The 15,344-nt window shown below is 45.9% G+C and overlaps 1 protein-coding gene across 1 annotated transcript in view; it reads left to right on the top strand.

Annotated features, from left to right (window-relative positions):
* The first annotated feature begins 608 nt into the window (after positions 1 to 608).
* The window catches only part of RMC1 (regulator of MON1-CCZ1), a 28,239-nt gene continuing 13,503 nt past the window's right edge, over positions 609 to 15,344 (top strand). Inside the window, exons 1-7 of the mRNA XM_005587027.4 lie at positions 609 to 824; positions 1,486 to 1,562; positions 4,035 to 4,119; positions 5,057 to 5,113; positions 6,246 to 6,332; positions 12,723 to 12,863; positions 13,179 to 13,282. Coding sequence (XP_005587084.2) covers positions 723 to 824; positions 1,486 to 1,562; positions 4,035 to 4,119; positions 5,057 to 5,113; positions 6,246 to 6,332; positions 12,723 to 12,863; positions 13,179 to 13,282 — 653 coding nt within the window. The 5' untranslated portion in view covers positions 609 to 722. The remainder of the gene's footprint in view (positions 825 to 1,485; positions 1,563 to 4,034; positions 4,120 to 5,056; positions 5,114 to 6,245; positions 6,333 to 12,722; positions 12,864 to 13,178; positions 13,283 to 15,344) is intronic.

Raw genomic sequence — 15,344 nt, 5'->3', positions numbered from 1 at the left:
CTAAAAAGTATAAAAGCATCTTGCTTTGGCCACTTCTTCACACCTCACTCTCTTTTCAAGGTCCCCATGAAAAACTTATAAAGTGTGTATGCTTTTCTCTTGTCAATTCGGTTTCTGGCTCCAGCGGAAGAGCCCGCAGAAGCGCTGAGGCGGTTGGAGACGGTCTCTGGCGCCCCTGCACCTGCTCAGCGAGCCTTCAGCCCCTTCTTCCTGACGAAGCTCCCAAAGGCTGGAACTCTGGCGCAGGAGGCGCTTGGGAAATCCTCCCGAAAGCAAGGAGGAGCCTTTCCTAGACCGGGAACGGTCCTACGCCAGGGGACAGGCCGGGGCAGGGGCGACCGAGCCGCGCGCAGGAACCTGCAGCAGGGTAGGGTTGGCGGCCCCGCCGCCCTCGGTTCGCGGGGAACCACACGGGCTTCCGGGTCATGCCGCCGCGTTCCTCCCGCCCTCGGGGAGAGGGGAGGAGCCTCCAGCACCGGGTGGGGCGTGGTTACGGCCGATGGGCCCCACCGCAGCCAGACGCTGCCCGTTTAAGCGCAGAGGACCGCAGGTCACGTGGTGGGCGGGGTGGGGGCGTGGCACCAGGAAGCGGCGTCCGCGCCGGGCCCAGAGCAGCAGTCGCAGCCGCAGCCACCACCACAGTTCGGGCCGGGTTCCACCGCGAGCCCCGCTCCACGCTGGCTGCCGCCCTCGGGGCCCCCACCGCGGTCGCGGCGCCCGCCATGGGCGAGGAGGACTACTACCTGGAGCTGTGCGAGCGGCCGGTGCAGTTCGAGAAGGCGAACCCTGTCAACTGCGTCTTCTTCGATGAGGCCAACAAGCAGGTCCGGCGGCCCGCGCCTTCTTCCCCCGCGCGGCCCTGCCGGGGTCGTGGGCGCACCAAGGCCGGTCTCGCGCGACCAGGCCCGAGCGTCCCCTCCTGTCCGGTCCTGTCCTGTCCCAGCGCGGGAGGCGGCGCACGCTCCTTCCCTGTTGGGTGGGCTCAGCCGCGGCCAGGTGTCCTCGCAGGTGACCCCGGGGCTGGACCCCCGAACCAGCTGCGCGGACGCAGTGGCCTCGTGGCCAGTGTCTCAACTGTTGGCTCGCCCGTCTTTTCTAGGCTTCTTTTGTTGTCTTTGTCATTAGTTACACTCTCAGTCAAGGTTTTAGACCTCGAAATTTTTATCTTCCTTGAAATTTTGTAAAGGGGGAAAAGGCTACTTCAAGCGCATCAGCGGTGCTGATGCGCAAACCGGCCTTAGAACTTGGAGCCTCGGGGACCCGACCCAGTGTGGCACAGTGGGCCACACTTGGAGTGGCATCCTTTTCGCTCTCTGCTCTTGGTTTTTAAAATTCACATGAGCAGCCAAACATCTGTACCTTGATATGTGTTACTTTAGTTGAACCCAGGGTAGTGTATAACAGAAATAATCGCTTGCGGGTCGGCTTATGAGTTTAGATCCTTTCAGAGTTCAGGCTATTAACCTTGCTGCTTTTGCCTCTCAGGTTTTTGCTGTTCGATCTGGTGGAGCTACTGGTGTGGTAGTTAAAGGCCCAGATGATAGGAATCCCATCTCATTTAGGTAACGTCAAAGACACTTTAAGATCATTTCATCATGTAAACAGAATGGCGTTTTTCTAATTCAAAAGGTTTTTTATAATTTAGTCATTTGGCCTGCCCTAAGAGGCCTGAAGTGTGTGTGCGCACATGGAATCCCTGTCTGTAGGGAGGGTCTTAGTGGCACTTACTAGCACCTCTTGTCAGAGTGGAATATCTGGAGCATTTCATTTGGGAGCCAAATACTTCAAAAGTGGGCACCCACTTCCTGGCACTGGAAATTAACAAGTCAGCGTGAAGATGTGCCCATTTCCGGTTTGTTGACAGAGGAGGGCCTTCGTTTCTTTAGCCCAGGTATTTCCAGAGTAGCAGGTGAAGGAGATTCATTGTTTCTCATGTAGTAATATAAGAAAATCATGACTGCTACTTAAGGTGACTGCATGGTCACAGTTTGCACTGTTGAACAGCCCCTTTCACTTTCAGAAGTGGCTCAATTTGGATGATAAGCTATCTGGCCACGTTAACGCTGGTGCTTACAGAAGGTGAAAGTTTAATGTAGGCCCTCAGTTCAGTAGTGACTTAATTTTACTGTTGGCCTGTGTTAATGAGAAACTGTCTTTTTTTTTTTTTTTTTTTTTTTTTGAGAGAGGGCGCCTCCTTCTGTGCCCAGCTGGAGTGCATTGGTGAGATCTTGGCTGACTGCAACCTCTGCCTCCCAGGTTCAGGCGATTCTCCTGCTTCAGCCTCCCAAGTAGCTGGGATTACAGGTGCCCGCCACCACGCCTGGCTAATTTTTTTGTATTTTTAGTAGAGATGGGGTTTCACCACGTTGGCCAGGCTGGTTTCAAACTCCTGACCTCAAGCGATCCACCTTGGCCTCCCACAGTGCTAGGATTACAGGCATGAGCTACTGCACCTGGCCTAAGCAAAGTTTTCTAAAGTATGGATGGGGTTTTAAAGTGTGGATGGGGTTTGAGCATGGTGTTTTGGGGAACTCCAGGTCTATGTAACTGAAGGTTACACAGGGTGTGTCTACAGGGAAGGGAAATGGTGGTGGTGTGGCCACTGGCAGGGGTCAGCTTGAAACTTACGTATTCTCCTATGGAGTTAGAGCTTTATCTTATTGACATGTCAGGTGGCGTGTGGCATGATCGTGTCAGTGTTTGGAAAGATCATGCTGTTCACAGCACGAGGCTGGCTTAGTTGGGAGCCTGTCAGAGTTAGGGATACCATGGAGAGTAGCAGTCAGCCGAGCCAGGTGTGGTGAAGAGCGGAGCTCTGGCGATGCAGAGTGGCACTGCATAGGCAGTCAAGGGATACTTAGGAAGATGGGTCTCTGGTAAGACTCGGGGGTTGGTTGGGTGTGGAAAACAAGAGTGAGCCCATGATAATCTAGATTGAGGACGCTGAGAAGTTTGGAGGGGGGAAGGTACTGAATTTAAAAAGAGTTTTTAGACTGGGCACGGTGGCTCACATCTGTAATGCCAGCACTTTGGGAGGCCAAGGTGGGTGGATCACTTGAGATCAGGAGTTCGAGACCAGCCTGGCCAACATGGTGACACCCCATCTCTACCAAAAATACAAAAATTAGCCGGATGTGGTGTGCGAACCTGAAATCCCAGCTACTCAGGACGCTGAGGCAGGAGAATCACGTGAACCTGAGAGGCAGAGGTTGCAGTGAGCCGAGATCGTGCCACTGCATTGTAGCCTGGGCGACAGAGCAAGACTCCATTGCAAAAAAAAAAAAAAATTTAAAAGCAGCTTTATTGAGACATAGTTGGCACACAATAAACTGTACACACTTAATATTATACAATATGTGAGTTTTGACATGTATATACCCATGAAACCATCACCATAGTCAAGGCAACGAACATATTCAGACCCTGAAAAGTTTCCTTGAGCCCCTCTGTAATCCATCCCTTGAGTTTGCTTTTTTAAAATGAATTTTTAATTTAAAAAAGTATGTATTTGAATAGAGGCAGGTCTTGAACTCCTGTGATCCTCCTCCATCCTCTCACAGTGCTGGGATTACAGGTGTAGGCCACTGTGCCCAGCTGAGTTCACTTTTTAACTTCTGTCTGAGGCGGTCATGAGACACTTTAGTGGAGCCATCTGGTGCATCGCAGGTTTGCATAATGAATGCGCTGTGAGATGCACAAGTAAATAGTTATTTCCAGAAGCTTTGCTGTGAGAGAGAAACAGCAGTCATGGAGAAGGCTCCTGTGCGGGTCTATAGTTATTTATGTTGCGAACAATTCTCAGGTGATATGTGTGTGTGATCTCAATTCTTCAATCACTTGTTTTCCCAGCAAGTTGTTTCCAGTTGGATTTGGTAGTTTGAAACAGGTCCTACCGATGGCTTCCGAAACATAACTTTAATTTTAGACTAGAATTTGCTGCCTCCTGAATATGGGTTGTGTCTTTTGCCTTTTCAATAAATGATAGTAGCTAGAATTAGATTATTTAACTACTAACACATTCTTTCTTCTTAAAGAATGGATGACAAAGGAGAAGTGAAGTGCATTAAGTTTTCCTTAGAAAATAAGATATTGGCTGTTCAGAGGACATCAAAGACTGTGGTAAGACTTATCTTTAAAATATAGCATTAAAGGGCATTAGAAATGCATTTGGAAGAGAAGGAATTGCAAATTTTCAGTGTTAAAGGAAACTTATTATCTTACTGTTGTGAAAGGTGTAGTTATGTTGCATTGTATTAGAGCCTTCAAAAATGAAAAAGACATTCGAGTGGGTTAAAAAAAAATGACCTTAGTTTGATTTTTAAATTACATTAAACATTTTTTTTGAGCCAGTCTTCCTTTGTTGCCCAGGCTGGAGTGCCGTGATGTGATCTCGGCTCACTGCAGCCTCGATCTCTCAGGCTCAAGTGATTCTCCCACCTCAGCCTCCCTTAAAAATTGTTAAAAAGTAATTTGGAACTTTGTGTGTCTTTTGTATTGCTTGATAGCTAGCAGCATAGACTGTGTGAGGTATATTTTTGGCTACTTTGTGAATTAGCCTTCTCATCTCTCATTTCTGAGTGCTAGATCTGATAGGAGCAGATATTCCAAGTCGAAACAGCCTGCAAGCACTTTAGCCCCTGTAAATGTTCGCCATTGCTGTTTGTAGAGTAGAGGGAAGGCTGTTCCAAACAGGCAGGATCCTCTCGTGGTTTCTTCCATCAGTTTTAAGTGTTAAAGTCTTGGGGAAGCCTCTTAGTAAGTGCAGCAACACATTTCTCTGACATCAGCTGTTTGAGGAATGAATTTGGAAAGGAGTTACTAAACTGTAACTGAATATTTGTATTAACTTAAAAAAAAAACTGAATCGTAAGCCTGCTGCTGTTGAGACAGATGATCCGAATTGGTCTTTTTATCTTTCCTGTGTTTGGGTTGTCTTCAGTTATTTTCTGGTCACTTTTTAAGTTAATATTTATCTTTTTCTTGTAGTATGCCAACATAGGTTGGCAGTATGCTGCCTAATCCAAATTTGTGTGTATGTGTGTGTTTTTCCTTTCAGGATTTTTGTAATTTTATCCCTGATAATTCCCAGCTGGAATACACACAGGAGTGCAAGGTATGACCCCAGGCCCTTTCTCAGCGGCTGGCATCAGTGGTGTTGAGCTGGGTGATGTGGAGAGCGGGGGGCATCGGGGCCACAGGGAGCCCAGACTTGAAGTCAGACCGTCCCTCATGTTGATTCCAAAACTGGAGTCAGGCGGGGTGTTTGCTTTGTGACACTGAACAGTTTTCTGAGTTTGAAAGCTTGTTCCTTTGGAGCGGGGAGGGTTCAATGGATGACGCGTGGTGAACACCCAGTGGTGCCAGCCCTTGGGGGCTGTCGTCTGTCTTGCCCTTTTTCTCCTCACTGGGCCGACAGCACATCTGGGTCTGGGCCCTGGGATCCCTCACAGCCACATGGAGCGGAGGTTTCTGGTGAGGAGTTTCTTTTTCTCTTTCCTGAAGTTTCCTTTCCTCAATTTGTTGTCTTTGTCTTGTCCTTTCTTTCTTGCTTCCCCCAGGTGTTGATTCTAATCCACATTAATGAGATTTGCTGGGTGTCGTAAACTAGGCTAGAGGGAGCTGAGCTAAAAGTGGCAGTGTGGCACCCTGGGCGCTGACAGAGGCTGCTAGTGGTTGGGGTAGGGCTTTCTGCATCTTTGGGGCTGTTTTGCTCAGTGGAGTTCAGGGTGGACTATTCAATGAGGAGAGGTGCGTCCCCACCACTGTCCCCCTGCCCTGCGGTGGCCCCGTGTGAGGAGGCCCTCAGCCCAGCCCTGCTCAGCCCTGTCTGCCCTTGAGCGAGTAGGGCGTGTGTCTCAGGGTCCTCAGCCCACTTTGGTCAACACTCGCTAAAGACCCTTAGGCCTTTGTACATTTGTAATAACAGTCTTTGTAACATGGGTGACTAAGAATGTCGGCAGTACGGTGCTTCCTGCAGGTAGAAGCTGCTGTCTATGAGCTCTGGTTGGTTACCTTTCTACAAAACACACACTTCCCCTGTTCTGTTTAGGATTCAGGTTCTTGAATGAAGAGTTACGGGCAAAAATCAGGGAACAGTATTTCCAATAAAATTTGTTTTGTTAATTAGTAAACTTTCCGAGGAACTTTCATTAAAGAATGACAAACTGCAGAGATTGTTAAGCTTTTGAACAGTTATATATATTTTTTCTTATTAATTAAAAATGTTTTAAAAAATTTTTTCTTAGACTAAGAATGCCAACATTCTAGGATTCTGCTGGACTAGTTCTACTGAAATTGTCTTCATAACAGATCAAGGAATCGAATTTTACCAGGTATTATGTTTATCATTTATGTTTGTTGGTAAAAGTTCGGTGATAGCATTCTGGCAGCCTTTTGAATTCAGTACTGAAGAGAATTTTTTTTTTTTTTTTAGCATTTTTTAGAGATGGAATCTTGCTCTGTTGCCCAGGCTGCAGTGCAGTGGCACCATCGTGGCTCACTGTAATCTCAAACTCCTGGGCTCAAGCAATCCTCCTGCCTCAGCCTCCTGAGTAGGTAGGACTACATGCATGTACCATCATGCCTGGCTAATTTTTATTTTTATTATTTTATTTTATTTTATTTTATTTTATTTATTTTTTTGAGATGGAGTTTTGCTGTTACTGCCCAGGCTGGAGTGCGATGGCATGATCTCAGCTCACCACAACTTCCACCTCCCAGGTTCAAGTGATTCTCCTGCCTCAGCCTCGTGAGTAGCTGCGATTACAGGCATGCGCTACCATGCCTGGCTAATTTTGTATTTTTAGTAGAGACGGGGTTTCACCATGTTGAGGCTGGTCTCGAACTCCTGACCTCAGGTGATCTGCCTGCCTCGGCCTCCCAGAGTGCTGCGATTACAGGCGTGAGCCACCGCGCCCGGCCCTGGCTAATTTTTAAATTTTTTTGTGGAGATGAAGTCTTGCTATGTTACCCAGGCTGGTGTCAAGTTCCTAACCTCGACTCCTGCCTTGGCCTCCCAAAGTGCCAGGATTTCAGGCATGAGCTGCAGCACTCAGCTTTAGTCTCTCGCTGGGGATTTTATTCTTTTTTTTTTCCTAATTGCAAGTAATACCTTAAAAAAAGAAAGCGGGGGGTGGGGCTTGGTGGCCCATGCCTGTAATTCCAGCTGTTTGGAAGGCCAAGGTGGGCGGATGGCTTGAGTCCAGGAGTGTGAGACCAGCCAGGCCAACATGATGAAATCCCATCTCTATAAAAAATACAAAATGTTAGTCAGATGTGGTGGGGTGCGCCTGTAGTCCCAGCTACTTGGGAGGCTGAAATGGGAGGACTGCTTGAGCCCAGGAGGCAGGAGGTTGCAGTGAGCCAAGATCACACCACTGTACTCCAGCCTGGATGATAGTGAGACCCCATCTCAAACAAACAAAAAAACTTCATTAAAAAGTGGGCAAAGGTCAGGCGCAGTGGCTCACACCTGTAATCCCAGCACTTTGGGAGGCCGAGGTGTGCAGATCACCTGAGGTCAGGAGTTCGAGGCCAGCGTGGCAAACATGACGAAACCCCATCTCTATGAAAAATACAAAAATTAGCCAGGTGTGGTGGCAGGTACCTGTAATCCCAGCTGGTAGGGAGGCTGAGGCCAGAGAATTGCTTGAACCTGGGAAGCGGAGGTTGCAGTGAGCTGAGATGGTGCCACTGCACTCCAGCCTGGGCAACAGAGCAAGACTCCATCTCAAAAAAAAGTGGGCAAAGAACATGAGCAGACACTTTTTAAAAGAAGACATACATGCGAGCAACAAACATAAAAAAGCTCAACATCACTGATCATTAGAGAAATGCAAATCAAAACCACAATGAGATACTATCTCACACTAGTCAGCATAGCTATTATAAAAAAGTCAAAGAATAACAGATGTTGGCAAGGTTGTGGAGAAAAGGGAACCCTTATGCACTGTTGCTAGGAGTGTAAATTAGTTCAACCTTTGTGGAAAACAGTATGGCGATTCCTCAAAGAGCTAAAAGCAGAACTACCGTTTGACCTAGCAGCCCCATTACTGGGTGTATATGCAGAGGAATGTAAATTATTCTACCGTAAAGGCACATGCACGTGAATGTTCACTGAAGCACTGTTCACAGTAGCAAACACATAGAATCAACCTAAATGCCCATCAGTGACAGATTGGATAAAGAAAATGTGGTACATATATACCATGGAATACTGTGCAGCCATAAAAATGAACAAGATCATGTCTTTTGTGGGAACATGGGTGGAGATAGAGGCCATCATCCTTAGCAAATTAACACAGGAACAGAAAACCAAAACCACATGTTCTCACTTCTAAGTGGTAGCTAAATGATAAGTTTTGAATGCAAAGAAGGAAACAACAAACACGGGGGTCTACTTGAGCAGGGGAGGGTGGGAGGAGGGAGAGGAGCCGAAAAGATAACTATTGGGGACTGGACTTAATACCTGGGTGATGACATAATCTGTACCACAAACCCTCGTGACATGAGTTTACCTGTGTAACAAACCTTCACGTCTATTCCCGAACCTAAAACTTAAAACAACATTCAAACATTGCAAGATACATAATATGGAAAGCAAACGTTCCCTATAATCCCAATAAATAATTATTATGAACAGTTTGGTGCATATTCCTCCATTTTTAAAAATAAATACATACAAACTTCTTTTTAACAAAAAGGGGAATGTTGTATATAAACTTTTGCAGCTAGCTTTTTTTTTTTCCTTTCCAAAGTGTATCTTGGACATCATTCTGTATTTTATTCTGACTGGGTAGTATTCCACTGTATGGATGGACTGCAGCTTAACCAATTTTTTGTTGTTGGACATTGGCTGGTTTTCCATTTTTTTGTGATTACAAATAACCCTTCAGTAACATTCTTGTACACACTTCTTTATGTTAGAGGGAGAGTTGCAGTATAGATATGAACATCTGAAAAGCTGAACCGGTATCACCAAATTTCTTTTAGACATGTGCATTTCCACTAGCAATATGGGAACTTCTGCTTTTCATACCTTTAGGAGAACTGGATATTATCAGTCCATAGACATTTGTCAACCTGAGAGGCAGACTTTTCTTTTTTCTTTTTTTTTGAGACAGTCTCTGTCGCCCAGGCTGGAATGCAGTGGCACTATCTCGGCTCCTCCACCTCTTGGGTTCAAGCAATTCTCTTGTCTCAGCCTCCCAAGTAGCTGGGTCTACAGGTGCCCACCACCATGCCTGGCTAATTTTTGTATTTTTAGTAGGGGTGGGGTTTCACCACGTTGGCCAGGCTGTTCTTGAACCCTTGGCCTTAAATAATCCACCTATCTCGGCCCCCTAAAGTGCTGGGATTACAGGCGTGAGCCACCACGCCTGGCTGAAAGACATTTTAATTTGCATTTTACATTACTAGGGAAGTAAGCATCTTTTCATTTGTATATTGTCCATTTGTATTTTGCTAACTGCCTCTTAAAGTTTTTTTATTTTGTGATAATTATTTTGAGGCAGGATCTCTGTCACCCAGGCTGGAGTACAGTGGCACAATCACGGCTCACTGCAGCCTCGACCTCCTAGCCTCACGTAGTCCTCCCACCTCAGCTTCCCGAGTAGCTGGAACTACAGGTGTGTGCCAGCACGCGCAACTAATTTTTTTTCCTTTTTTTTTTGTAGAGATGAGGTCTTGCCATGTTGCCTAGACTGGTCTTGAACTCCTAGGCTCAAGCCATTCTCCTGCCTTGGCGTCCCAGGTGCTGGGATTTATGGGCACGAGCCACTGTGTGTGGCCAAAATTTTTTTTACTGTGGTAAAAAACATATAACATTTATCATCTTAACTGTTTTTAAGTGTTCAGTTCAGTAGTGTTAAGTATATTCATTCACATTGTTTGTTATGAAATAGCTGCAGAACTTTTTTCATCTTGTGAAACCAAAACTGTATCCAGTAAACAACTCCCCTTTGTCCCTTCCTTGCAGCCCCAGCAGTCTCTGTTTTACTTTCTGTTTCTATGAATTTGACTCCTTTTTTTTTTTTGAGATGGAGTCTCGCTCTGTCGCCCAGGCTGGAATGCAGTGGCGTGATCTCAGCTCATTGCAACCTCTGCCTCCTGGGTTCAGGCGATTCTCCCGTCTCAGCCTCCCTAATAGCTGTGATTACAGGTGTGTGCCACCACGCCTGGCTAATTTTTGTATTTTTGGTAGAGATGGGATTTCACCCTGTTGGCCAAGCTGGTCTTGAACTCCTGACTTCAGGTGATCCACTCACCTCAGCCTTCCAAAGTGCTGGGATTACAGGCATGAGCCACTGTGTCCGGCCGAATTTGATTACCTTTTATGCTTCATGTAAGTGAAATTATACAGTATTTGTCCCTTTGTGACTGGCTTATTTCATCTACCATAATGTCCTAAAGGTTCCCTTATGCCATAGCACGTGATAGGGTTTCCTTTTTAAGACTGAGAGTATCGCATTGAGTGTATACACCACATTTTGCTTATCCGTTCATCTGTTAAGGGACATTTGGGTTGTGTCCACCTCTTGGCCATTGTGAATAGTGCTGCTCTCAGTACAGGTATGCAGATACCTCTTCAAGATCTTGTTTTCAGGTCTTTTAGATTTATACCCAGAGTGAGATTGCTGGAGCAGATGGTAGTTCTGTTTAATGTGTAGGGAACTGCTATACTGTTTTCCATAGCAGTTACACCATTTTGCAATCCCTCCAAGTGTACAAGGGTCCCAATTTCTCCATATCCTCACCAACGCTTGCTGGGTTTTTTTTTTTTTTTTTTTTAATAAGAGCCATCTTAACTGTGGTTTTGATTTGTGCTCTTTGTTGATTAGTGATGTTGAGCACTTGTGTGTGTGTTGGCCACTTTGTGTATCATCTTTGGAGAAATGACTAATTCGGGTCATTGTGCCTATTTTAAAAATCAAATTATTATTTGTTGAATTATAGTTCTTTATATATTCTGATAGTAACACCTTCTTAGAGATACAATTTGCAAGTATTTTCTCCGAATCCGGAGGTCACCTTTCCACTCTGTGGATCGTGTCCTTTGATGTACCTGCCTGCTTCTTTTCATCTGTTCCAGCTTCCTGACCTATTGAGCATGCTTCTGAGATCTCTAAGTGGAACTAATTCAGAGGGTGTTAAGAGTTCTTTCAGGTTTTGATTTTATTGACCTAATGAAAGCAATATAATTTAGAATGTATAGATAGAGAAAATACACCTGTGCGTTAATGCCATGGTGTAAGGCCATCATCGAAATCTTAGTAATGACTGGCTGGGCGCGGTGGCTCATGCCTGTAATCCTAGCACTTTGGGAGGCCAAGATGGGCGATCACCTGAGGTCAGGAGTTCGAGACCAGCCTGGCCACCATGGTAAAGCCCCGTCTCTATTAAACCCCATTTCTACTAAGCATTGTCTCTACTGTCTCAAAATAAAATACAAAAATTAGCTGGGTGTGGTGGCGGGCGCCTGTAATCCCAGCTACTTGGGAGGCTGAGGCAGGAGAATCCCTTGAACCTGGGAGGCAGAGGTTGCAGTGAGCCGAGACTTTGCCATTGCACTCCAGCCTGGGCAGCAAGAACTCCATTCCCCCCCCCGCCCCCCAAAAATTGTAATGACCAATAGGAGAACTTTAAACAAACTTTAGACAAATTCCATACACACAGAAATAGAATTTTGTACATGTGATTGCATGGGAAGGGTGGCTTGCTTTATGGAGGAGTTCCCTATGGTAATCATTTAGAAGTCTTTCTGTTCTCTGCAGTGGGAAAGTATACCTTAAGGTTACCTAGATGGCTTCAGGTCTTCAAGAAAAAGTTAAAAAGAAAGAAGACTCTAGCGCATCCTAGTTATTATAGTTATTAAGAAGCTTCTGGCTCCTGCCTCTGAATTGCACAGCAGTTCTTCAGTGCAGTGTACCATGAGCATTTATGTCTTGGGGGCTCTATACAGTGTTCCGTAATAGCAGAATATTTACGGTACATTTAAAATGTGCCTGGATTATAAAGGACCGCATTTGTATGCAGTCTTATGAACACATCTGCTAGAAGAAGGGAGCTCCTCCCAGGCCCAGTGTAGACTGGAGTCGAGATGGAGGCCAAGTAGAAGGCAGATCTGCCATGGCCTGGGAGGTGGCCGAGTTAATACATGGGGCCCTGGAGGTGTCAGTTTCTTTTGGTCATTTCCTGGATGAGGAGAATTTTGTTGTAAATTGCTCTTAGGTGTATCCATGTGCTCCACATGCCCAAGCATGTAAAGCACCAAGCACAGGGCTGGTGAAGTAGCAGCTGTAATAAGTACAAGTAAGAATGTTCATTTCACTTAGTGGGTTTCTTCTGCTTTTTATTCTCAGAGTGCACTGTAAGAATCTTCTGACAGTTTGCTGTTATTGATTTATTTATTTATTGAGACTGAGTCTTGCTCTGTCATTCACGCTGGAGTGTGATGGTGCAATCTTGACTCATTGCAACCTCCGCCTCCCAGGTTCATTCAAGCAATTCTTGTGCCTCCGCCTCCCGAGTAGCTGGGATTACAGGCATGTGCCACCACGTCCGGCTGATTTTTGTATTTTTAGTAGAGACAGGGTTTCACCATTTTGTCCAGGCTGGTTTAGAGCTGCTGACCTCAGGTGATCTGCCCACCTCGGCCTCCCAAAGTGCTGGGATTAGTTTGCTGTTTTTTAAATGAAGATCCTGGTTCTTAAACTCTGCTTCAGGTATTACCAGAGAAACGGAGCCTGAAACTCTTGAAGAGCCACAATCTCAATGTGAATTGGTACATGTACTGCCCCGAGAGCGCCGTGATCTTGCTGTCTACCACGGTCCTGGAGAATGTCCTGCAGCCTTTTCACTTTAGGGTAAGAGGAAGCCTCCCCTGAAAAAACCACATTTCCCCAGTTGTCCCCTGTTGCTGTAGCATCCTAATGTGTCGGGCACGTTAGGGCCAGGTTCCTCCAGCCGTAATGTCACGCTCTGACCACTAGAGGGCACTCTGTACCCGTCAGCTCATGGAGCCATTCATTTTATGCTGGGCAGATAGGCCGTGAGGGGACACGGGGGACGGTGGAAAGGATCCAAAGTCTATGTTTATCCTTGTTGGTTTTACGTAGGGAATGGTGAAACATCAAAAGGGTTTAATAAGTTTTTCCTAAAACTTTTTTCCCCCTAAACAGGCTGGCACTATGTCAAAGCTGCCCAAGTTTGAGATTGAATTACCAGCTGCACCTAAGTCAACTAAACCCAGCCTTTCCGAAAGAGACATCGCAATGGCCACCGTGTATGTCTGCGTCGGAGAGAACTCCATCCTGCGATTGCTTTCAGTAATATAAACCACAGAAGGAGTGTGGCACAAGCGCCACAGGATGCCCTGAGCCCTAGAACACATAAGGAGGACTCCCCTTGTCCTGGGTGTTCAGTGTCTAGATCCTCTGAACATAGAAAACCTGCAGTGTTTTTGGCATTCCTCTTTGATTTCTATCAGCTTTGTGATGCTAAGGAATTCCTTTACCTTTCTAGCCTGATAAAACAAGAACTTTGAACCAATTTATTTCTTAGTGTTTTTGTTTTATAATTTCTTCTTTTTTTTTTTCAAGACAGAATCTTGTTCTGTCACCTAGGCTGGAGTGCAGTGGTGCAATGTCGGCTCACTGCGGCCTCCGCCTCCCAGGCTCAAGTGATTCTTCTGCTTCAGCCTCCCAAGTAGCTGGGATTACAAGTATATGTCACCTCGCCTGGCTAATCTTTGTATTTTTGGTAGAGACAGGGTTTCACCATGTTGACCGGGCTGGTCTTGAACTCCTGACCTTGAACTCAAGATCAAGTGATCCACCTGCCTTGGCCTCCCAAAGTGCTGGGATTACAGGTGTGAGCCACTGTGCCTGGCCAATTTTTTTTTTTTAAAGCTAAGTTAATAATCGTTCTAAATAAGAAAATACATTAAGATTTTTATGTAACAAACATGGAACTCAATTACTTATATATGGAGGTATATTTTCTTTTTCTGTTTTTTTTTTTAAGATGGAGTCTTGCTCTGTTGCCAGGCTGGAGTGCAGTGGTATGATCTTGGCTCACTGCAACCTCTGCCTCCCAGGTTCAAGCAATTCTCCTGCCTCAGCCTCCCGAGTAGCTGAGACTACAGCCACGTGCCACCATGCCCAACTAATTTTTGTGTTTTTAGTAGAGACAGGGTTTCACCATGTTAGCCAGGATGGTCTCAGTCTCTTAACCTGGTGATCTGCCTGCCTCAGCCTCCCAAAGTGTTGGGATTACAGGCGTGAGCCACTGCGCCCGGCAGTACGAAGGTATATTTTCATTTGAAAAAGTGGATATCTCAGTTTTTAAATTTGTAATGAAAATTTTAAACACACAGTAGAGATTAATAAAAACCCTAAACTTTCAAACTTTTTGGTAGTATAATGTTCTTTTCTTTATTTCTTCTTCCTTTTTTTTTTTTTTTTTTTTTTTGGTACTCTTCTGTGGCTTTCCTGTTTATTTTTAAATTTTTTTTGGAGAGTCTCACTCTGTTGCCCAGGCTGGAGTGCAGTGTTACGATCTCGGCTCACTGCAGCCTCCGCCTCCTAGGTTCAAGTGATTGTCCTGCCACAGTCTCCCGAGTACCTGGGACTACAGGTGCATGCCACCACATCTGGATAATTTTTATATTTTCTGAAGAGATGGAGTTTCACCATGTTGCCCAGGCTGACCTTGAACTCCTGGGCTCAGGTGATCCTCCCGCCTCGGCCTCCCAAAGTGCTGGGTTTATAGGCATGAGCCACCGTGCCCAACCAGCATTCCTGTTTGGACAATAGATAAAGCGAGAGCAGTCCTGGCTGAAGTGGAGGTGGGGACCTGTTCCCTCCCACCTTGGTCTCCTTGTCCCTGGGCAGGCCCAGCACAGAGTTTACCACTGGACTAGAATATGCATTCAGGAACTGTTCACAGCAATACTTATTAGATGGCACTTAAATAGAAGAAGCTGAGCATGGTGGCGCACGCCTGTAATACCAGTGACTGGGGAGGCCAAGGCAGGAGGAGTGCCTTGAGGCCAGGAGTTCAAGACCAGCCTGGACAACATAGTGAGACCCTGTTTCTACAAAAATATTTAAAAATTAGCCAGGCACGGTGGCATGTGCATATAGTCCTAGCTACTGGGGAGGCTGAGGTGAGGGAAGATCACCCAAGCCTAGGAGTTGGAGGTTGCAGTGAACTGTGGTTGCACGTGACAGAGGGAGACCCTGTCTCTGAAAAATGAAAAAAAAAAGTGATTATATTTTTCTGTTATTAAGGAATATACATTCATTATACAAAACTTGGAAAACAGAGAAGAAAATGAACTTATT

The sequence above is a fragment of the Macaca fascicularis genome, chromosome 18 (genome assembly GCF_037993035.2).
Source record: "Macaca fascicularis isolate 582-1 chromosome 18, T2T-MFA8v1.1".
NCBI lineage: Eukaryota > Metazoa > Chordata > Mammalia > Primates > Cercopithecidae > Macaca > Macaca fascicularis.
Note: the sequence above shows the minus strand (reverse complement) of the source record. Positions and strands in the feature narration are given on the sequence as shown.